Below are 17,917 nucleotides of genomic sequence, written 5' to 3' on the forward strand. Positions count from 1 at the left end.
TGATCCGAGCGGCCGGTCTGTGCTCCCGCTGCTCCCCGGAGAGGGGAAGGGCTCACGGTGGTCCCGGTGCTGCTCTTGAGACGTTTGCAAGGTTTAAACTCGGTAGAAAGCCATTGTGGTGTTATTGGAGCAAAAAAAAACCCCTGATCAACCAAACAAAAACCCAGTGAAAGAAATGCTGGGTGTGTTAAGAATAGTAGAGGGTTTAGGCAATTGCTTAGAAGTTGTTTCGATTGTCTCAGAGGTGTTCTTCGGGACTGTTTTGATAAAGCACATCTGAACACCTGGGCCGAAAATCAGTTCGCAATGACCGGACCTGCTAAAACAGTGCTTTTGTTGCTTGATGATCCGCTCGATGAGCGGATAACTTTCCCCGGAGTCTTGATTGCTTTACTCTTTTTCCGGTGATGGAGGGAAATAAGGGAAGGACAGGATCATTTATTTGCAACCAAATTATCTTTACTAAAGCTAAATTAGTGTTGTGAAAAGTGAATTATAAAGCTTAGTAGGTGGGAAGTTTGTTTGTGGGCTTTTGTTTCACTTCAATAGCACGTTTCAAAACTTTGAATTTAAATTAAAACCTTGAAAAATTTGTGACTCCATTCCAACTTGATGTCATTAAGTTAGTTAATCAATATAATTTTCGCTGGAAATGTAATTGCACTCCAAATCCTGCTTGAACATAGCGTGTGGGTGCACAGTCTATCTCATAAATTTATTCTTAATAACAGAGGACAGCACTGCTGTTGCTTCTTCTGCTGCATACAAGAAGAGGTACTGGCTACTCAGCAGGAGCCTGGAGGAGTTTTTTTTCCTACCAGTCCAAAGTTTGTATTCAAAATAGATCATGGCACAGATTTTCTCAAATGTGGTGTTTCTAGGACCTTTGTTTTGAGGGGTCCTCCCCCAAATCTGAGACCCTGTGAGCTTAACTAAGTGCCTTAGAACACCCTGTAATCAATGTCAGTGTGACATCAGTCACATCGGGTCAGTGTTTTGACGTGCACGAGGCGAATGTTGGTGCATGCACACCCCGCTCCTCTTTCTAAGGTTTAGCTGGCTGTTAGTGGTCTTCTCCTGGAGGCATCGGCAGGAGATTTGGCAGCTCTAGAACATGCAAACACCTAAGTACAAAGTCTGGTTGCCCAGATTGAGCTGTGGCAAGAGAGGGTTGAGTTAAACTATTGAACTTTGCATTGAAGCAGCTGAGGAATAACTTGCATGGCCTTGTACAGCCTTAGCAGCAGAGACAATACAACAGACATGGTAAAAGCTGAAGTCGCTCTGGCTGATTGCCCAAATGGAAGATGGTAAATTTTAGTTTGTTAATATTGTGCAGAAACAAAGTATTTTTAGTTGTTCTGTAATACAGCAAATAGATTTTTTTTTGCTGAAAAGGAATTCTGAAGTGATGAGAGGGAAGAAGGGAGAAATACTTTGAAACTTCCGTTATAAATATTAAAATATCAGCTGTATTAATCTGTTACCTCTTCAAACTAAATCATGGTTTTAATAAAATTACCTGTTGCTGTCCATCTAGGAGCTAAAGCTGCCCTCTTACAAAGGCCAGTCTCCCCAGTTACACCTGAGAAGATACTTTGCAGACCTGATTGCCATTGTGAGCAACCGGTTCAGGCTGTGTCCTGCTGCGCGCCACCTGGCTGTGTACCTGCTGGACCTCTTCATGGACCGCTACGACATATCCACACAGCAACTGCACGTGGTTGCTCTGTCCTGTTTACTTTTAGCAAGTAAGTATGTGGCACCAAACTTTAACTAGACTGATCGATTCTACTGCCAAATGCAGGGTGTGTCTTGGTGGGATGGAGCAGGTGGGGGAAACCAAGTGGTTATAAACTATGAGCAGTGTGTATTGGTTTGCCCCAGTTGGTAGAACATTTCTTTAGACTTGTTGTGATGTCTGTTGGCACCTGATGAAACTGAGGGTGGGAAAAAACAAGCTGTGATTAAAAACTAATGTTTATATTTGCAAACAAATTATTCTAATGTGAACTTTAAGACAGAAAGGCTGTCTTTCTAGGGGTATCTCAAAATAGGTACATCCTGTGCTGGAAATGAGAAATTTGCTTATCTGTGATAAAGAAAGAAATTAAATAAGTCATGTGTAGACTGCACTGCATTCTGCTGATTGTGCCGTGTAGTTCTAGAATACTCCAGATTTTTGTAAATGGCAATGTTATTTAAGCAAGCTAAGAAATCCTGTATTGTCAAATAAAAAATGTAACACAGGTAAAATCCATTGGTGAATACACAGTACTCTGAAGACAGACTTAATTACAACCATTCATTATAAACAGTGCTGCTTATATTGACCTCAGCTAGATTCTTGTGGCGTGTATCCACCTTTCAACATTTGGGGACCCCATTTCAATATCTCTGAAAAAATATGGGTGCTGTTTGCTGAGAAACCTGCTGGCATTTGTTCACAGACAAATAGAGTCAGAGAAACTGGTCCTGGCAGCAGAACTAAGTGTTGGTTCAGTTTCTGCTGGTCTGTTTCTCTGAATCTATTCTCATTTTCTCCAGTAAGGGCTCTAGGCCCTCTTTGCTACAAAACTGGAGTGCAGTGGTATTGGACAGATTTCATCCTTTGACTGCATCCCGTGTCCACCAATACAGCTATTCAGCAGAGCAGTTAAACCAGAAAAGGGTTATTTCACATTCTTCTGAGGGTAGACTTTGACTAGGTGCCACCAGCTAGTAATCTTCTCTTGGCAAAGGGTGTTGTGCTGAGTATGAAAACATTGCCTCAGAAACCACTGTAATCCATTTAGGAAAATGGACTGGCTTTGAACTAATGCCGGATTTTCAAATTAAATTCATGTTCTGAAGAGAGGTTTTTTTTTTGTTTTAAACAAACCTCTGCCATCGTTCATGGCAAGCTGCAAGTAGAGATCTGAAAGCCTGGAGAAGCAATGTATGGGTTGGTTAAGAGAGAAGCAGAATGCTGTTTTAAACTTTTGCCCTGTGTGGCTACAACAAGCAGTTTAATCAGTGGTGTAATAAGTTATGACACTGTGATATATCTGATAAGCTTAAGGAAGTAATAAGAGGAATTATGTGACTCCTGAAGTTTTTATTTCTGTAATTACTGGAGTATGGGAAACAAAAACTAATGGACTGGCACTGGTATTGGATTAAGTCCTATATAAGTACCTCCACTGTTGAAAAAAGTAAACGTTCATGTATGTTCAGTCCTGCAAAACTCAAAGAATGTGCATTTACAACCTATCATGTAGCATTGAATAGAGAGTGTAAGATGGAAAGAATTTGCAATGAAATTGAAATAGCACAACCATATGGCAAACTGTATGGAAATGTGACACTTGTTTCTCTTATTAATGGGTTTTCTACATACACAGTTTTGCTTTAGGCTAAAAACATACAGGCCTGACAAGTTCAAAGTCAAAGGAAGGTTGCAACAGTATATGTGGCAGAGGAGGTTTTCAGATGCACGCTGAAACCCGCTTGTTTGCCAGATCTCAAGTATAAAACTGCACCTACCATTGCAGGCATTAAAAGCAGCCAGGTTGGCTGGAGCTCTAGCTATGCTCTAATGAGTTTTAGACACAAAAAGGGTGTGCAGGGGTGGGAGGGTGATTAAAACCAAATGCTCTTGTGGTGTGTTTGCCAAGTCACATCAAAGTGGTATTTCATTGATGTTGGGGACACATTATACAATAATTGGGTGACAAAAGCTTGCATATGCAGTGTCAGTGATGTCCTAATATTCTGCTCTTGGCAGCTGGCTTCTGTGTGCCAGCATGGGAAAACCAACAGGAAACATGGCACTGCACAATATCCTACACAGTGTTTGACATTATCTGCTGAAATTTAGCCCATTTTAGTACATACCCCTTTTTGTCTCTAATAACATAGTCCATTTGAGCTTTGCATCTGCAGGAAAGTCTCAAGCTTGTTTGACATAGTAGAATTGAAATATGACCAACAAGACATTAGCTATAATCCATTTTATAGTGAATTTGTGCTGAACCTTTTTTTCCCTCCTCTTTCTGTTCACCTGAAGGTAAATTTGAAGAAAAGGAAGACAGTGTTCCCAAACTTGAACAGTTGAACAGCTTGGGTTGTATGACTAACATGAATTTGGTACTAACAAAACAGAATTTGCTTCACATGGAGTTGTTGTTGCTAGAAACATTTCAGTGGAATTTGTGCCTCCCAACTGCTGCTCATTTCATCGACTATTATCTTTCTATTGCTGTCCATGAGACTGATCTTCATGATGGCTGGCCAATGGTTTGCTTAGAGAAGACTAAGTTATATATGGCAAAATATGCTGATTACTTTCTGGAAGTATCATTGCAAGGTGAGTTACAGATTTCAGATAATGACTTCTTTGTTGTCTTGACAGACAATGTCAAACTTCAATGATTTTTTTTTCTTATTCCTTCTTTCTAGATCATGAATTTTTAAATTATGCCCCTTCTTTAGTTGCTACTGCATGTGTAGCTTCTTCAAGGATTATCCTGCGTCTCTCACCCACCTGGCCCACACGGCTGCATCACCTCACTGCCTACTCCTGGGACTTCCTGGTGCCGTGCATTGAGCGACTCTTAATGTGAGTTAACACCAGTGGCTTTTTTAAGCCCATCTCTGCATCTGTTGTTATGCTTAATTGCTGCCAGCAGTGCAATTACATTTCTTTAAAAATTTCTGTTCCTCTGTTCTAAAAATACTTATGTATAAGTTTGGTAATATTTTTAGGCAATAACTGTTTTGCTCTTTCTAAAAGAGAAAATTTTATCAGATCTAATCTCTTTCCTGATCTTTCAACAAATAAACTTCTGCCTTGCATTTCCACTGAACATCTGGGATGCTTTGAGCATCTTCAATAGCTTGTTCCCAATCTCCCTAGTCTGATCTCTGAGCAAAGAGATAGTGAAGAGTACCAAAGGCGTAGGAGCTTTTGACTGTTTGCCTTGGAAGTTCAAGGCATGCCCCAAAGATGATGGATCAAACCTGCAGACTGTTTAGGTGACCAGCTTTGGCAGAAGGAGATAACCAGGAGTTTGTATCTATTTTTGCTGTATCCATTTTTGCATTACGGCTGACATAAGATAAAAATGCCAATGAATGCCAAGTGAACCTTCCTGAGTAGGCATGTTACACAATCTGCTTTCCCTCTACAGAAATTTGCTCTTACCCAAGTCTAGCATAGTTGTGATCAGAAGATGCACAGCTGTGGAAGAACCACATCAGCCTTAGAAATGTGACATTATCACCCTTGATGGCCTCTGTTGTCTTCACTTATGTGTATAATGAAAGGAGTAGCACCTAAAACATGCAAGTGCTGTTGCAGAAGTGTTTTCAGTATTGCTCTGGAATAGAGGGAAGGCACCATCAAAAAGTTAGGAATGAAATGTGTAGGTGGCATCTGCTTAACCTCAGCACAGAATTGAGAAAGAGAGTGTGGCTAGATACCTTTCAGACAGTTGTAAATCAAAGGGAATTCAGATGAGCTATACTGGATAGGCTAGAAATAAGGTGAGACGAAGGGAAAAAAAAAAGTGGTTTTGCTCTCTAGAACAGGATCCAATACCTATATGCATATGATCTTTTAAGTACTGTAATGTAGATATTGCAAACCTTTCTGGTATCTTTCCTTTAGAAACCTTATGCTCTGTTTAATTTAAATTAGGTAGAAGCAGCTAGTTCAGGTTCTGGTAATCCAGCAATTTGTTGGGCTATGTAAGTACAGTAGCAAGCTTTAGTGCCCTGTGATTCTAGATCCCACTCTCTTACATGTATTGTATTTGGCTTTTATTTGTGTTTTTTATTGCTACACAATGAAGTGAAATACTGGAAAGAGAGACTGTACCCTAACCACATTTTGAAACCTTAGGTGATTGTAAAGGGTAGCTAAAATGATTTTTTTTTAAGTTTTGGAAGCTGTCAGATACTTGCATCATTTTTTAGAGTGCTCTTAAAGTTAACTCAAAGGAGTTTAAATGATATTAATGTCTATTTTGATGTATTTTGTCTTTTCAATTGGTTTTAGTGCGCATGATAACGATGTGAAGGAAGCAAACAAGCAGAAAGGACAACAGGCTCAGTCTGCCCAGCACGCTGTGTTTCAGCCCCCAGCTCCAAGTGCCCAGCAGGCCAATGCTCAGCAGCACCAGCACGTACCACAGTACCTGCAGGCTCACCAGTCCTCCTTGCAGTTCCACCACCCAGCATCACAGCAGCAAAGCTGCCAGCAGATACTGTCATCCACTCACACAGCCTCCTACCCACTGCAGACCTGCCCTGCTGCCTTACAGAGCAGTGCTCAGGCTCGAGGCCACGTGCAGACGGGCACTGCCATGTCGCTGGCTGTGCCACTGGATGTGAAGCCGTGCATAAGTGTCTCCTACAACCGGACATACCAAGTGAATGGACGATATTCCTGTATTACTCCCTGCTTTGAGAGGTGATAAGTACAAAATGCTTTTGTGCTCGTTTGTTTTTTGGGGCAGAGAGTTGTGTGGAAAACTGTTTCATTTTTTTGTTAAACCTCAAAGTTGGAGGGCAAAAAATTGAATAAAAAAAGGTGTCTTCCCAGGAAAGAAAGCAACTGGATTGGCAACCGGTACCACAGCTCAAATAACAGCCTGCAAAAAGTTAGCACACAGACCATCCTCTGAAAAAGAATCTGTATGCTTGGGGATAATGTGTTCTTCCTCTGACACTCAGAATATTCTGCTTCTAATGTGTGTCTGTGAAATACTACTCAAAAGAAAACCAGCTGTGGACTAACTACAGACTTATCTTTTAATGAAGGAGATATGCAGTATTATTTTGAAGACATTTATGTCATCCCACCGTACAGTATTAACACTTACTTTATACTTACTGAAACTTAAGAATCCACTGAATGCCCGACTTCTGCAGGTACATGGAGATCACAGGAAGAAACAAATCTCATGTGGCTAACTCCATAATCTTGCCCCTTTTTCACCGCTTGTGTTGGTTATTTGCTTTAGGCTAACGCACGTGAATTAACTGGTATTTTGCCTAGTTTTTAAAGTTTTGTACCTTACAGGAGAGACAGTGTATTTTTGCCTCTTTTATCCTCCCTGTCTTTTTTGTGTTTAAAGTAACTCTTTCATACTAACTCAGGGACTTTTCTACTCATTACTCTGTGCTGCTGGTTTGTACACTAATTGGGTTTAACTCGGGGAAGGAAGGCAGAGGGGGAAGAGACTATAGCAAGTGGAGTGGCTTTTCTTCAGGGCATCTATGCAGAGTACCAAAGGGATATGTTAGCGTTCACAGAATGTAGATGTGAACTACTGCCCAGCAGTGTGATAATTGAAGAAAAGAGAAAGTTTCAACTGGACTTGTACTGTACCAGAACTACTGCAGTGGCCGTGATTCCTCTTTGTACACGCACACAAACACATGAATACTATTAACCAACAGAAAGCATCCTCCAGTTGTACTGAATCATCCCTACAGAAAAAGTACACTTAAATGCTGACAGAAATCCAGTTCTGTCACGTTTATAGTGGAGGGAAATTCTCAGGTAATAAAGGGGCAACTTTTTCTTCTACTATTTGGGAGTTCCAGAAGAAGATGTAGAGATTTGCTCTTCTACGTGGGTGGATCAAAAATATTTTGCAGAGTGAACTCCTTCACCACAAGTAAGGTGCTAATAATATAACTTCATGGAATTACACTATCTCCTATGGAGTGGATAGTCTGAGGGTAGAAAGCTTCACTCATCCACCTCTTGGATGAAAATTATGGTAGAGATATTAATGGAGATGGTTTTTGGGGTCCTTTGTGTGTTTGTTGGGGTATTTTTAGGGGGGTGTTGTGGTTTTTTTGTTTTTCTTTAAATACAAGAAGATATTAGACTTTCTCCTGTGGTAGAATATGGGAGGAAGTGGTATGAATAACAGGATTCTTACTACTTTAAAATATCTTTATACTATGTGGGCTTAAGGCTTTTTTTGGTAGTTTCATTTGTTTTTTCACCATCTTCTTCCCTGTCTTAGTGGCAGCACTTAAAGTTGTGTACCATCAAATGACACTGAATTATTGTGAATCTTACAGAAACTGTTTTGAAAGCAGGGGCAATTAAATTACATTATCAATATGAAGATGAAAGCTTTATCACCATAATGTTCAGAATGGAGGAGGACAGCTGTGTTCATTCTTTCTGGGGCTAAATTATAACATGCTACAAAAACCCTATTTATTGTTGAGGAGAAGAAATCCTGTTTCTCTTGTTTTGTCTTTAAATCCCAATTTTTGTTGTAGGCTTTTGTAGCATAGATGTGCAAGTCAAGAAGAATAAGAGGATGAAGGGAAAAGATGTCCCTCTCCCTTTTATCCTAGAGAATCAACTTTGAAATAGGCATAGTGTGGTCAATTCCTTATTAAAATGAAAGTTGGTTTGGTTTTTTTCCTCTCCGCTCTTCATCTCTTAATGAATATTTCCCTATGTCTGAGAGTAGTGTTAAGTAGAGACTTTCCACCTTATAAGATGCCATGCTTTTTACTCAGCACTGTTATCCATTTTAGAGGGAAATGGACTTCTTTCTGCTGGTTTCATTTTGTTGCAATGCTGTATCCAAGTCCTCAGTGCTCTAACTACCTCTGATGCTATGAATGTACAGTCTTGTAATAGACCATGACTTGAAATAACAGCAGATGCCTGTAGCAATTTTTTTCTGTAAAATCTTCAAATCATCTAACTTGTCATCTTTTTTTGCAACACAGCAGTATAGGCTCTTCTTTTTTGGGGGTATTAGTAAATTTATCCCATAGGCATTTGATATATAAAAATTTAACTAATACTTAACACTGGAATTAAAATGGGTGAGGGGCTTTTTTCACTTAGTTAATACCACAGCTTTACATTTAATAGGGTGTTTTTTATTTGACTATTTTAAGACATTAGGTCAATTGTAAAAAGATCCACTACATACTGTTTGTTTTTAATTTATTACTTAGTCTGAGTTTTTTTCTGACACTACAGCTGCATCATGACTACAGAGAAAATGTACACTGAACAGTTTCAATCTATATTATTTAAAAGGGCTTTATCAGTGTACATTAAAAATACACTGTTCTTACTATTAGAACCAAAACGTGTTTTTTATGGCATAAATAAGAATGGTGCTTCTAAATGCAAAATGTCCAAAACAATGGAATCTTTGTGAGTGCTATGCATTCAACTTATTTTTTAAAATAAAACTAGTTTTGAGTAAGAAGGCTCCAGTGTGTATTACGCTTTGTATTGTGCTTTATAAAAAGTATGTAAACTGTCTTGCCCTGTGTAGCTGCCTGAAGCTGTAAGGATTTCTTTCTTTCCCTCCCCCCATGTTTTCCGTGACATATCATAAGCTTCAGGAACACTCAGACTTCACAATTGAAAAAAAAAAGTAGGAAGGAAATCATGCAGGAAGGAGCTTTAAAACTTAATTGCAGCCACAGCATATGCTAAATATTGTACACTTCAACAATGAGTCTAGTGCACAGCTGTAACAAAATAAATAAGGAACAAAAGAACTCTAATAGTTCAAGAGCCAGTGGGTGGAATTCATTTTGTTCTCATGCAAAAAAGCAACCATTAATACTGACAATCTCAGATTTCTAATACTAGAAATCATTTAGGAGATGTGGGAATAGCCTCTTGTCAAGAGCCACAAGCACTTGTGTTATTTACAATAGCTGTGAAGGCTCAGTCATGCTTCAGGCACTGTAAAATCACATGATGTATCCTAGCACAGATATTTTTGATTGTTTTGAACTTCTGATAACTGCTGCTTACTAGAAATAGTTCTGTTTCTTTCTAACACTGCATGTTTTACATTTGTACCAAGGCTGTGATTATGGCCTGAGTCACAAAAATTAATAAGATTGCTTAAAATTTAATTTGTCTGAAGTTAAAAAATGAAATTGTGAGGCCTCTTAGCTTTCACCCATCCATTTAGGAATAAACCACTGATAGTGAAAACCTTTCTGGAGGACCTAGGCCCACAGGGAGAGCAAGCTGTACTCCATCCCTGTAAGGAACAAAGGCAATGCTCTAATACAACGATAGCATGCATATTACATGGATACTTTGATCTGGAAAGTTTTGTCCTCACTCTTAAGGCAGCAAAAGTCAAGTCTGTCTAGACTGTGGCCTTGAAATCTCAAATTTTTATATATTTTTTCACTGTAATTACAAAATAGGAACTACCTGTGACATTTCTGAGTCTCCTAACAACTACAGGGACTGCCAAATACTTTTCAACATTTCAGTAGAAGTCTCAGCTTCAGATTTGAAATTGCAAGTCAAGCTATTTTTGTGTTTGTACATAACAAGAAAAGCCTTATCTCTGCTTCCCATGACCCAGGTTCATTATTTACTTTAAATGTGAGGCTATTTACAGTCTTCCAGCATTGCAAATTTAGCTTAAAATATGAATTTTAAAGTCAACATTTTAGTGACTGACACATCACCAGAAATAAAAACTTTTTCCAACTGTAATACTGTGGTTAAAATATATATAAGCCAGAAAGTAATGTAGCATATTCCTGCAATAATTTATTAACTCTGCATTCTGAATGTTCACAGGAACAAAAACCTTGTGAGTAGATAAGGCCTTATCTGAGTGAGTGCAAGTGCCCAGTTGGTCATCATGTATTAAAAGGTTGTCAACAGCAATTTTTCAAAACACCATGTAAAGCAGCAATAACAAAATACACACTGTTATTTTTAGAATCAATCTCAGGGATATTTTAGAAGTTAGGGCACAAGTACAATTGTGAAGCTTACCTTAGACTGTTTGCTCTTTCCTGGAATTAAATGTAATGTAAGAAATTTCTCTAACTTCAATAAACAAGGCATGCATTCTGACAAAGGAAAGCAGTTGCTACTGAACATTGAAAAGAAAAACCCCAAACCAAACAATGTGTAACTGCATAATTATTTTCTCCTTAAACTCCTTTTTCTATGCACCTTCAGGTATCTAGATATCTTTATCATATTGAAGAAAACAAATATATGAAAAGCATTGCTTAGAAACTTTTAGAAAATTAAAACATAAAATTGAATAGAAGTAATTGAAAATTATTGTATGCACAGTTACACTATGGGTATTTCAATACTCGAGCTCACCAGATTGGAAACTTTAACACTTGCCCTCCCTTCAGTCTGACCTACAGATTTATTAATGAGACTCCATGCAGAAGAGGACAGATTGTCAATCTGCCTGTTGTTAATGTGATGTCATGGAAGATTTTCTTCTTTACCCTCTCCAACCACTCAGCTATGTTACTTAGAGAAGAGTTCTCTATTTTGTTTGTTTTAAGAACACAAACAGCAGCAAGGCTTTGCTAAGTGCTTCTGTATGCTTGGATGGACAGATTTTGCAGGAGGGTGGATGACACTCCAGACAGCACTGCTGCAGATCTCCAGAGGTGTAGAAATTCTTCAGAAATACCACAAAGCTTGAGTTTCCAGGCAAAGTGCCTGTATTTTGGAGAGCAGCTCTGTGCTCATGACCTTGCATCCCATCTCAGTGTTTGTATCTTATCTTAGCTCCTGTTTGCTGTGGTGCAGTAAGGACAATCTCCAAGGACTTAGATATTCCATTCCCTTTTAGCAGAGATTATGAATGCCTTGAAGACTATCTGCACTGACAGATGAAGGGTGTGTGTGTAGGTGTGTGGCCACACATCCAAAAACAGCTGAATGGCAAATGGGAAAACTGGATAGGGCCCTACTGGGCAATGGGTTCTCTAACCAGTAGCAAAGTCCCCTTCAGACTTCTATACCTGGGTTGAGGTTATGTGCTCTAAAGGGATCCTCCCACAACACAGACTCTTCGGGAATTTCTTGTAAAGTATCCTCAAACTTGAGAGAGCTAGTTGCTAAAAAGGTAGCAAGCATGCAGCACTACACCTACAAGAGACCATCAAGAATTTTTTCCACTTCCTCGATCAGCCAGCCTGTGACAACACAAAACTAGCTTGGAAGCACTTCCATTGCCACTTTCTCCTGGAAAAAAATGCCTGTTTTGTTTGTTTCCATAAGCCATCCCTGTTTACATGTTCCTGTTTATACTTAATGTTAGTACATGCCTTGGGTTTTTTTTTAACAGGAAACCATCCTACCACCACATTCTTAAATTCTCCCCGTTCACAATGCAGTCAGTATTGTGGAGAGGATAAAAAGTATCAAACTGCTCATAACATCCCCTTGCAATACAGCCCCACAAAGAGATTCCAAAAGAATTTTTCTAGAGTACAAATGCAATTTTCCCTCCTATATCAACACAAAATGGGTAACAGAAATTACATGTACTTCCATTAGAAAAGAAAGTAAAAACACTATTTAGCTTCCTTACATACTTGCAGTAATATAAAACATATTTAAAGCAGCGCTTTCTTCTGCAGCCTTTTGCAAGTTGTTCTCTTTCCTTTGGAAAAAAAGGTGCAGGACAACTCTGAATAAATCTAAGTCTTTCATATGTCAAAAGAATAATTACAGCAAAAATCATAGCTGTCTCAAATATTACTTTAGGTTGAAAAAACAGGATTAAAAACATCAACTTCCATAAGTATTTAATTTTACCTCACTTACAATTGCAGTGACTGCATTGACAGATTGAAAAAAGTGGTGTTGTTTAAAAGAAGATTCTAAGACCAAACAGCAGAGGGATGCAAAATAATGAAATAAAGAAAAAAATTGTGTTCTTATTCATCTTGCCATTATTAAAAAAAAAAGGCAAGGATGATTAAGAAGAACTGAAAGGCTATATATATATTTAAATCAAAATTAACTAGAACAAATTATCACAGCTTTCAATGAGGGCAAGAGCTTAGCAGGATTTTCAAGAGATTAAGCCCTTACATAGCTAATGAAATCATTCAGGATTTAAGCCAGATACTAAGGGAGGTAAGGAAGAAATATCTCTTAATTCAAATTAGTCAATAGGGTCTATGATGGGATTTCTTACACCTTCCACTCAGTAAATCTGATTAAATGCAGAAAGCAGAGCACTTTCCTAGACTTGATACAGTTACTTTTCAATACAATTTTGTGGTGTAATAGATGTGTATATTCAGTTCTGCTGAGCAGTGCATATGCTGTATGCTTTCCTATACACAGAAAGAAAGATGTGCAAACATTTATTGAATTAAAGACTTAGTTCTAAAACAGACATTCCAAAAAGCACATATTCTTTAAAAAACACCTTTAGGAATTGTGATAAAATTACATTTTACTGGTTCAGCTTCCACAGCCACTACTAGCAAGTTGTCAATTACAGTATTAAACTGTCAGTCAAAGAGTGGGACTTGATGATCCTTGTGGGTCCCTTCCATCTCAGAATGTTCAGGGAATCTGTGAAATTCACAAATTCTGCTTTTTTTACTGGATGCTGAAATAACTTATTTGAGACCAACATTCAATAGCTCTTGTGGCACATTCAACACTTTTAATACAGTTCATTACTAAAACTCTTTTTCCTCCTTTGTTAAACCACAAGTTATTATTTATTCTATTTGGAAATTGTGCTTTACATTTCTTTTAGAAATACATGTTCTTTGAAGAATGATTTCTTTTAGTATACTATGAACTAGAACAGACAAATTACTTTGATTTGTAACTTCAAAGCCTGACTACAGAGGAAAATTATGTAGGTAAATAATATTATGTGCTCCAAGGCATTAGGAAATAAATGTCTAATTCAAGGTGTATCCAAGTAAAACTTGTGGTATAGTCATATGAAATCCACTACAATTAATTATTTATATCTTCCTCAAGGGATTCAACTTGCCAAGTTTTGTAAAAGGACACCAACACTTGACAAGAAGAACAGTAGTGGACTTTTCCCAGGAGGACAAATTATCTTGGGAAACCCTCCTCTAGTCTCAGAGAAGTGGAAGAGGTACCTTGGAATAATGCACTTAAACACTGACAATCTCAGGAACTTGTAAAATTAAATGGACTTGGCAGTCTTTTCCAACCTATATCATTCTATGGTTCTACTCTATCATGTTAAGACATTTAGTATTTTGCAATTCACTCTCTATGACCCTATTGAAGTTGAAAAAGTTAAAAGTTATTTAAAACTTATTTCAATAAAAGGATTCTAAAACAGCCTATTAAACATTTTACTGCAAGCAGCCATATTCTAAATACCCCTTAAATAAATTTTTTCTTTCCAACTTCCTACTGTGTATATGCTCAAGATAGTCATCAGCTATGGCTGAACACAGAGTCTGGAGCTTGAATAGACTAAAATCCAAATATTGTGACTGAACTTTCTTGGAATTCCTTGTGTAGCTCAGACAAACTTAATTTCAGTTCCTTCTTGAGGCTTCCATGCTCTCCTCACTATGAGGGAACTATGCCAGCACCTTTCATTGTAGTCACAAATCAGACAAAAAAGTGTTTCTTAAAAAGGTTTTGGGAAAAGCCTTTTGGAATCATGCAACAAAAGTAGGGAGCTGTCTTCATATCAGCTCCAAGGCATACAGACACACCAAGAGTTCTCACAAATGATAATACACTGGAGCTGTTGTTATAATATGTACTACTGGACTCTGCAGAATGTCATCACTCTGAAAACCTTATCACCTTACTTTTATAACAACAAAAGCTCCTACAGAGTTTTGCAAATACCACAGAAATATTTTATATTTAATTTTGCATTACTTTCAATTGCTCCAGAGGAGCTGAGAACAGAATGATAACTGATCCAAGCCAGTTCTTTCTCATATGAGTGGCCAATGTGAAACTTAAACACATTCTAACAAAAGCAAAGACGATATAACTGTGAACACAAAGCTAAAACTATTTGTTGGCAGATTGAACAAGAAACAACAGTGCTGCTGGTACAGATACCAGAACTGGTTTCTCATATGCTAGCTTGGATCTAGCCAGTTTGCTTAGCTCAAGATGGAGCATAGAGTTGATGCAGTCATATAATTTCCAAAGCCCACAGAAGTCTGACATGATTTTCATACTTTGAAGTAAGCACTGCTGGATCCAAAATGATGCTGTGCACATCAAAGACTCAAGAGTCCTAAACTCAGAGTTCACCTTTTCAAACTGATACAAAAATGACATCTAGCAAAAAAAATCAAAACCACAGAAGAGCAAAATAAGTATTCCAAATTATGGTTGCAGTATCCTAGAGCATTTTCAGTATCAGTTCAAGAGTTCTTAGTGTTGTGAACACTTTCTCATTTCACCACCCCTCAAACTTCCCTTCTCATGGAAAGAGAAGCTGTCTGCTTCACATCAAAGCATCCGGAAAGTTCCCTCTGATGACAGATTTGAACTATATGAAGAACAGTAATACAGCACTAGGCTGTCCTAACTGAACACATGGAAACAGAAGTCTTGTAAAGGGGTCTGGAGCTCAGCACAGAGAAAAATGAAAACTGTAAAATATTATAAAGGCAGAGATGTCAGGTTCTGGTTACACAGGTAAAGCTATAACACCAGTGTTTTTCTGCCACCTACTGATACCTTCCAACTCCCTTTTTACCTGGCAGTTTACTCACAGGATGTTCTATAGATGAATTGGTAACTCAGCTGCTTCTGACATCTGCTCATGCAACTATAAATTTCTTTGAAATTACTAGAATTTTTGTAATCTACACCTCTTCAAATAAGCATGTGATGAACAGCCCTGCCCTGTACAGCTGCCATTGACAGCACTCATGTGGACACATCTTTTTACAAGAAAGTTATAAAATAATTTTGTAATATCTATGAAGGTAACAACTGCATCATTAGTCAGGAAGGGATTTTTTTCAAGGTTGCCATGCTGCAAAGGGTTTGAGAATTGAGATAGTAGATACCTCAAACTATCAGTCTATGTGTCAGTTGTTTGTATCAATCATCACAGTTTTTATTTCCATTTATGTTCTCTGTATGATTTGGGAACCCACACCATTTTTCCTGGCCTCATCTGCAACTATCAAGAAAAGCATAAACATTGGCAGGAAACTATAAAAAAATCTCTATAAAAGTGGACCTCAAAAACTAGTAAGTCCCAGAATATACCCATCCTTTGCATGAAAAGAGTTTAAAACCCATTAATTTCATAGCTAATCTTGCCATAAAGACTGAGCACTATGAAAATATTTATTACCAAAAAACCAAAATCCCTAATTCATTAGTTCAATTAATGGGAAAGCTTCAGAAAGAGTTCCAAGAAACATTTACAAGAAAACTTGGATTCTAGAGGCAGAGTGAAAAAAGCCAATTTAACTTCACAAACACAGAGTGCCACCAAGAGCATATCAGCTCTGCACAAGAAGAACATATCTAGTATGGGATCCTGAACTAGCAGATATGGGCACACCACAAAAGAGTCCAGGAAGCTGATTCGTGATAAATTTAAACTGGAGGACATGACAGAAATAAAGCACTGTGATATCTAAGTATTAGGACAACTCTTCTAGGGGTGTGATAGTTATTTTCTCATGATATCCAATTTTTGAAACAACTAATTGAAAGAGGAGCTATAACACTTTTTAATGAAAGAAAAGACAGAAGTTCATACCAGTCGGCTTTTTGAAAAACAATTTCCAGCATTTCAACTGCAAAAGTATTTCACAGGATGTCAGGCTCCTTTGGAAATTTCTAAATGTAGCTGAAGAGTTCACACTTGAGAGAAACCAGAAATTTTCCCAAACCATTAGAAAGGAATAATGCCCATACTGCTGTAATGCCACTGCCTTTGCTGACTCTTGCTCTGCCTCAGAGCTCCATCTCATGATAAATTGTGGCAGCTTTGTGTGAGGGTTCACAAAGTTTCACAGAATGTACAATCCCATCAATCAAGAATGTGAAGGATTGTAGTCTACAAAAATCAGCATGCTAGATGCAGTATCTAATCAAAATGTTGGGTATTAACAACAAAGTTTTTTCCCAGAGCTTCACTTTGCGAACATTTGAGAGAAAAATTGTGAATTTTCTTCAAAGTACCATACCATTTCAATATGTATCTAATACCTGTAAGTAACATTTTGCAAGCTATAATAAAATTCTTACTGGATTTTTAATTTGCACTGTTAACTAATATATCTAAAATGCTTCTAATTACAGTAAATCCAAATGTGTTGAAAGTATAGATAGATCTTTTATTTAGGTTGATAATGAACAAAATTCTCTGTTACATAAACATAAAAGAACAGGAAAGATTGACTCAGAAAACATAAAAAAATCAGAGATTAAATGTAACACAACTTATCAAATATAAGTTTAAAACAAAGACTGTATCTGAAACACCAAATTCCTGAAATACTGTATGCTGTATCTCCCTATAAACAGAAGTTTTACTACTGCAACAGCTGGAAGCATTTACACTTTTTAATATCTTTTTCAGTAACAAAGTTAAATTCTTCTTGCAGCTGTTCAAAAGTATTTTGGAATGGTTTGTTCCCTGGATCCTGCATACTGTGAAAGAATGTAAGGGCAAGGCTGGAGGGTTTTACAAATTGCCTCAATTTCAAAATAACTTTTTTCTTAATTAACCTTTACAGATTTTACACAAACTTCTTCAAGACTTCTGATATATCTTTCTGACTAGCACCAGTAACATAAGCATATGCTAGTACCTGGCTTATCTGAGCCAAAAATCACTTATTAGGTCTAATTGCAATGTCTTTTAGTTGTAAACAAGTTCATACTTTTTTTACTGAAGTGAATTTTTGAGAAGTAGAAAAAGATGTGTACTTTTACTTTAAATTGTACATAAATATATTTCTGCATTACAAAAATTTTTTAAATGTCCTTTTCTAAGAAGTCGTATTGCAAATTAAAGATGTTTCTTACAAAACAATTTAATTTGTTTTTTCTCTTTCCACTGGATTATCAGATATTACTGATGATAACCTGTTAGTCACGAAGTGCATCAGACACAGGGAGCAC

The 17,917-nt window shown here is 37.6% G+C and overlaps 1 protein-coding gene across 1 annotated transcript; it reads left to right on the forward strand.

Annotated features, from left to right (window-relative positions):
* The first annotated feature begins 306 nt into the window (after positions 1-306).
* Positions 307-9,245, forward strand: CCNJ (cyclin J). The gene is made up of 5 exons (XM_005417368.2): positions 307-378; positions 1,541-1,751; positions 4,049-4,348; positions 4,441-4,600; positions 6,041-9,245. The coding sequence occupies exons 1-5, from the start codon at positions 307-309 to the stop codon at positions 6,456-6,458; spliced, it is 1,161 nt and encodes a 386-aa protein (XP_005417425.1). The 3' UTR covers positions 6,459-9,245.
* The last annotated feature ends 8,672 nt before the right edge of the window (positions 9,246-17,917 follow it).

The sequence above is a fragment of the Geospiza fortis genome, unplaced genomic scaffold (genome assembly GCF_000277835.1).
Source record: "Geospiza fortis unplaced genomic scaffold, GeoFor_1.0 scaffold130, whole genome shotgun sequence".
NCBI lineage: Eukaryota > Metazoa > Chordata > Aves > Passeriformes > Thraupidae > Geospiza > Geospiza fortis.